The 7203-nt window shown below is 35.2% G+C and overlaps 1 protein-coding gene across 1 annotated transcript in view; it reads right to left on the reverse strand.

Moving 5' to 3' along the window:
• Positions 1 to 3945, reverse strand: part of LOC117109604 — an 8168-nt gene extending 4223 nt beyond the window's left edge. The window contains exon 1 of the mRNA XM_033251985.1: positions 3803 to 3945. Within this exon, the coding sequence (XP_033107876.1) occupies positions 3803 to 3805 (3 nt within the window). The 5' untranslated portion in view covers positions 3806 to 3945. The remainder of the gene's footprint in view (positions 1 to 3802) is intronic.
• Positions 3946 to 7203: the final 3258 nt, after the last annotated feature.

Below are 7203 nucleotides of genomic sequence, written 5' to 3' on the forward strand. Positions count from 1 at the left end.
TTATATATACTAGTCATCCCGATTATGAATACTACAGACGTGTATTAAATAAAAACAGAGAAAATTCAATAAAATATATATAAAATAATATGATGAATATCATTATTCTGTATAGCCATACACTTCTTCTTATTTAGTGTAGAATAAAAACACTTTCTTTATTTTTAATTATGCATGCTGCTGGTGAAACCCTTGTAGACGGAACTCATTTATAACATATTAGCCTTGTGGTAATACATAATGGGTTCATGATAGCACTATGAGTGAACACCACACGTCCGAAAAACATGCATCATCTTCAAATTCAATACGCCCATGCTCCATGTATCATCAACGCGATAACCACCTTAACCATTATCCCGTGAACACATGAGAAATACAACAGTTTGAAAGCGCGTTGTTTAATTGGGGGTGTGCTTGATGATCATATTGAACTATCTCACATGCTGTCAGACAATAGATCCTTATGAAACGCATTTCACACGACTGCACCCTGATATGATATATCAGCGTTGCGTCTACGTACCATCATGCCTGGCAAACCGACTGCGTAACTAAATCAAATTGATACCATATATTTCACGTCACTAAGTATGATTGATAGGTATACACAAAACCAAGTAACTAGCACCAATGACAAAACGGTTATTTTTTGTGCGAAATTGCACTCGAATATAACGAGAGAAAAGAATTTTATTAATTAACATTAAATTATGTAAGAGCGTAAATTTAAGAGCTGATTGACTGGTTGTCAAAAAATACAATGTGAAAGATGGTGATTTTTAAATAAATTAGAGGACAACAAAACTATACATTAAATCAATTAAACAAGCTTTGATATAAAAAAAAAAAGTAAGAATTGAATTAGAAATTCATGAAACTGGACAAGCACAATTTTGGATAAGCTTGTAAACTTGGTACTATTAGAGCCTATACTCAAATTGTTAATGTTTGGCAATTCATCGGAGAATCTCTTTTTTAACAGTTTATGTTTATACTTTTTTGATCACAATATTATGAACTCTAAAAATATGAGTCCGGAGAGGGGCGTAACTAGGAGTTTTGGAGGTCCGGTAAGACAGGAAATTTCACCTCTTATCAACTGGGAGGTTTTTAGTTCTGAACTTGTTGTTGTGGTTGTGAATTGATAATAAAATAACTTAATCAACACGGAAATTATGAAGCCCTGGAAGCTTGCTGTCTAGGCTCATTTTGGCGACACTTCAATTCGGCCACTCTGGGACGTGCCCTGTTCTGTGCCCCCGAAGTGCTGGTAGTCCGAACCGTCTATTCCTCAGAATTCGACAATGAAAGGAAGCAATCCATGTCCTCAACCAGTGAGTCGGGACCAATGCGTTTGGTCGGGAAATTGGTTTTGAGCGAGTTTGCCAACCTCATCATACAAAAACACGTAGGTTTACAACACAATTTGAGTACTAGGATATAATCATAATAATGTATTTGTAGATAAGTCATTACCTGGAAAGTGGGCTCTAAAAAGAACCGGGTTGAAAAGTAAACGAAGGGCAAATACAGTTAATTTGTAAAGGATTATTGAAAAAAAAAAACCAAAAAAACAAAGTGACGTTGAAAGATAGCTGGCTACGTCAGCTGGAGTAAGCAACGGTGCTACTAATTAACAGATGCCGTGGAAACCGGTGATAATATTTGGCTCTGATTGGTAAAGTAGAAAAGGAAAGTATAATATTTCTTACTGTCAAAAAAGAAAAGGCTAGTTGAAGACCATGGGTGAATATGTAAATGGTGGCGTCAAGCAGGATCATACGATTCGGCGTGCGTCATTTATTTTCACTTGTAGGATGTTGTCAACGAAAGTACGCATAATAATAGTTAGTAACCTTAATGACCCACGTATACCATAATAATAATAATAATAATATAAAAAATAATAATATTAATAATAATAATAATAATAATAATAATAATAATAATAAACAATAATAATAATAATAATAATAAACAATAATAATAATAATAATGAGATGAAGAAGAAAAAGAAGATAATGATTATGATCACGATGACAATGATGATGATTTACATGCTGATGATGATGAAACTGAATTAGAGAGAAGATAAGTACATTACAAACATTACATCCTCTTGCTCATTGAAGATTGGCGGCCAATAATTGTTTATTTTATAGTTTATGGATTTTGTTCTTTTGGTAGGTTATATCATAAATCAAAATTAGAGAAGATCTAGATTTCAGAATGTTTTTTTTTCTATCTGACATTAGAGCGGTTGGTGGGAACGCAGGTGTTTTTGCTGAATTGTTTCTTATGGGAGTCAAATCTCCAAAGGCGCCCATGCACCTGGTAGGTTCAAAGATAAGAGTTTGTGGGGATCAAAATAGGCGAGGACTCATGAAACCGAAGCATTTTGTGTTAGTTTGATGGGTTTTTAATTCAATGGGGTGAATTGTTTGGTTTATTGAGGGTGGGAGGCTGAAAGTTGCTCGAAAATTGGCCGAACCATGTAAATGCCTTGGTTACGTGAGTTTCTGAGAATTACCCACAATGCTTTTTCTAGTGGCTCCATGAGAGTGAAAATACATTGTTTCTTAGATGCTGTGCTCTGCTGGAATTTATTTTAAAATTCTTACTTATTAACTTTTTCTATTGGCCTTGGCCGTTATTTGCTAGATTTTACTTCCAGAGAACAGAGATTTATATATTTCTTTTATGTATTTTTCCTTAAATCAGTAGAGAAACTTTGTACAGCAATTTAGTTTGCTTTTTGTTTATCCTGTCTTTTGGTATTGTTATTTCTGTTCGTTTTCTATTTGTTGGACGAAATAAATGAAATGTAACCAAGTCTAGATGTCTTAATGTAGGGTGGTGGGTATTCGGATTTTCTCTTACTCTGTTACATCCAACATTCTAACGATTGTTCCGTTTTTGGGTGGAGAATGATCCACACACCGAAAGCTTCTATTCCGACAACTCATGAAGGTATATACAAAATACGCGGACGACCTGTGAAACAAGAATTGCGCTTCTCGAAACTGCTTTTGCCTGGAGCCAAACACGTGCACGTTTTGTTTTTGTTTTTTTTTTGTTTTTTTCCTAACTTAGGAAATTACATATAGTCTTTGTAATTATCATCGCTGTTGGATTGGATTGGATTGGATTTATTCGGTGTAAACACCAAGGATAGCCCACGAAAATCTAGAAGAAGACTTATTTCAAGTGGGGTCCTTCTGGTGGTGATTGGGCAGTACACCGGGAGACAATCCCCTACTCTTTTCCGAAGAGTGTACTGCGTTCTTTAACGTGCACATGGGCCATAATGCACACGGGACCAACGGCTTAGACGTCTCATCTGAAAGACGGTGCGCTATTGTAACTTGTATTTCAGCCCTCTAGCTGAAACACAAGGAGAGGCAGCGATAGGAATTGAACCGGGGACCTAGAGAACTCCATGGTTCAGCGCACACACAGCGGCTACCACCAGATTACCCGACTTAGCTAAGCTGCTCTCAATGTCTAGTATGGTCGGTATTCTTTTCTGATATGTGTTTAATGTATAACAATGGGTAAGTCGCGGCTGCTGCTTTCGAAAAAAAAAAAAAATTAGGCCTATAGGCCTAGGCCAAATAAATGCATGTAAATATTAAGTTTAATACAGGAAGCATGAGCACCATCACATTTACTTTATATATTCTTGTGAATATTTATGATAGGCCTAAGTCTTCCTGAATTGATCTCTGTCCTGTATCAGCCATATTGGTAATTACAAAGGTAAATAGAATATTAAAATATGACATATAGGCCTACTTACCATTTACTTGTGTGATAAAACCCGTCAAAACTATGAGCAGTAATACTGTGTGATGATATTGGTCGTTCATCTTGCAATCAAACGGCAACCGGGGAACTTCTGCGTCTTTCTGTCGATGTATGTACGTTATCAAAGTAGCCTTAGCTATTTATGGATAACACCTTGTGATGTCATTGTGACAGTGCTCAGAAAAAGTGGCCGAGCGTAGTTTTTTAGTGCAGCTCATTACGCACATCGGTTCTATCTGTCTAATTGATGTGCAAGCAGACACAATAGTGAACCAGCCCCATTGACTGTAATTGGTATCACAGGCCCACAAGTATTACATCATCTCATCTTGATAATAAGCAAACGCTCGAAAGATTTTAGAGTCGCCAATCGAAGATATAATAACCGTAGTTTAATAACACAGAAAACTAATTATTACAAACCAATATTTAATTACACTTTGTAAATATAATTATATAATCCTAAACCTTAATTTATTTATTGAACATTTTTAGTACCTAGCACTTTAATAATGTATCACATAAATGTGTGGCTACTGTATACAGTAGAAGCATACGTCCTCCTTTATGTACATTCTACCTCTTCCTTACAGTATTATTATTTATACACAAAGCTCTGGTTATATTTCTGGCTGTTACGTTTACATTCAGCTTTTGCTTATCAATTTTGTATCTCTACGGAGATCCAGCCATTGTTTCTCACAGCTGAGAATGAATCTGACAAAGAAAGAAAAAAACTCAGCCTCCACCGAGACTCGAACCCAGGACCTTTCACGTACCTGGCCAAACGTCATAACCACTAATTTACATGGAAAATTAATGCAGGCATATTACAACTCCCTCAACGATTGAATTATTTTCACTTTCTTCATACCTGTTTTGTTCTGTGTTCTTTAGAATTCAATCATTACGATGTCCGCTTAATTTAACTCTAGTTTTTTTTGTAAACAACATTGTTATAATCGTATTAAGCATACATGTATCTCTTCAAAGAAAATCTCCTTATCATCAGTTCGAAATGTTCTCTGGAGGATTTAAATCACTTTATTCATACTTGTTAAATCCCTGTTCTGTGTTCCTTTACTAAAATTCATTGCAATATGCGACTTTTGGCGTCTATGTTTTACCATTTGCCTATTTTACCTTCATGTTTTGTTATAGGTGTACCAAGTGTACGTGTACGGTAACTCTTCAAAGAAAAATTCCTTATCAGCTGTACGAAAGGTTCTCCGGAGGGGTTTGCGCCTCCAACCTGCCACCAAGGCGATTGCCATGTAAATAAATATATAGGCCTGTTGTATATTATGTAAATTGATGATATATATACATAGCCTATATATATATATATATAATATATATATATATATATATATATGTATATAAATCGCTGTCTTTACGCTGTTGATTTTTTAATATATAGGCACGAGCCAAAGAATTGTGGAATTGTTCCGGTGATGTGTGAATATGGTTTTGAAACAAATGCAGACGGCTGTGAAACATGTACATGTAACCCACCACCCAGTAAGTCAATTTATTATTAATCTAAATAAATTCTGTGCATCTCTTAATTGACCAGTAAAAGTAAGCAATTTTTAAAGCAGTATTTTAAAGAGGAATCTGTGAGTGTGAAAAAAGTGGCCAATAAGGTTTCGTTACGAATTCAAATTCAATTATTAAAACGGATCTTTCACACTTTATTGTACATGCGTAGTTGAACAGCAGTTCTTGACGCACCGCAAATAACAGAGATCAATGTGATACGCCCATATCTTAAAGTATATATTATATACTACAAGATTGGAACTTAAATAGATATTTTTTCGAACAAATAAAACATGGTACAATAAGTTTGTGTTGTAAGTATCCCAATCGGGTGATGAATTCGTTTTAATGACGACGCAAGCGTCCGGTATAAAACAATGTCGTTTTTTAGTAACGTATTTTGCCTTTTGATCTATATAAGCCTATGGTTGATGGATCTGTTTAACGACAAAGCAAGGAAAAACTTTGCGTCAGTATAATATATATTATATACTACAAGATTGGAACTTAAATATATATTTTATATATATAAAGCAAGGAAAAACTTTGCGTCAGTATAATATATATTATATACTACAAGATTGGAACTTAAATATATATTTTTTCGAACAAATAAAACATGGTACAGTAAGTTTGTGTTGTAAGTATCCCAATCCGGTGATGAATTCGTTTTAATGACGACGCAAGCGTCCGATATAAAACAATGTCGTTTTTTAGTAACGTATTTTGCATTTTGATCTATATAAGCCTATGGTTGATGGATCTGTTTAACGACAAAGCAAGGAAAAACTTTGCGTCAGCTGACGGTGAAATAGACACAAGGACATAGGATGGTGATTTCTATCTTTTATTAAGATAAAATCGATTTAAGTGCACCTTTACATGAAGCTTCTTATCTATAAATCAACGTAATTGAGTGGGGCAGAATATCTACTAGTAAGATAATATTATTTCTCTTCTCTTCCTTCTGACCATAGACTGGGTAATGAAGCAGACAACATCCGACAAACGTAGAGGTATTCAATGGACCCTGTTTTCTGTCTTAGAAGATCTAGACTTTGCAGATGTTCTTGCTATAATCTCGTCAAATACAGCAAATCTCCAGGAAAAGACATCTAGACTAGAAAACTTTTCCGAACAAGTCAGATTAAAAATAAACTCAAGAAAAACAAAAATCATGACTTTCAACAGCAGAACTAAGCCTCAAATTTTTGTGAATGGTAAAGAGCTGGAATCTGTTGATAGCTTTACTTACCTTGGTAGTATCATCAGTATTGATAATGGCCCAAAAGATGACATCAAATCCAGAATTGGAAAAGCACAATATGCCTTTGTCCAACTCCGTCCAATATGGAAATCAAACAACTTCAGCCTCAAGACAAAAATTCGATTGTATAACAGCAATGTTAAATCTATACTATTATATGGATCAGAATGTTGGCGAATAACAAAACTAGATACTAGATGCTTAGATTCCTTCCACAACAAATGCCTACGAAAGATTTGTAAGATATTCTGGCCAAACAGAATATCTATTAATGAATTATTAAAAAAAACAAAGAGTAGATGTGTCAGCATTGAAATAAAACTCCGCAGATTTAGATGGCTTGGCCATGTTTTGAGGATGCCCAACGAAAGAACACCGAAGATCTCTCTAAGATGGACACCACCAGGGAAACTGAAAGTAGGCCTCCAAGGATAACATGGAGGCGTACGATAGAAAAGGAACTTAAAGAAATTGGTCTCACTTGGAACAGTGCTACTATCATAGCAAAAGACCGGGATAGATGGAAGGATCTCGTTGTGGCCTTATGTCCCCCCAGGGAAGAAGAGACTTGATGATGATGAAGA

This window comes from Anneissia japonica, unplaced genomic scaffold (assembly GCF_011630105.1).
Source record: "Anneissia japonica isolate Jap-2015-1 unplaced genomic scaffold, ASM1163010v1 scaffold287829_len2072220_cov186, whole genome shotgun sequence".
In the NCBI taxonomy this organism is placed as follows: domain Eukaryota; kingdom Metazoa; phylum Echinodermata; class Crinoidea; order Comatulida; family Comatulidae; genus Anneissia; species Anneissia japonica.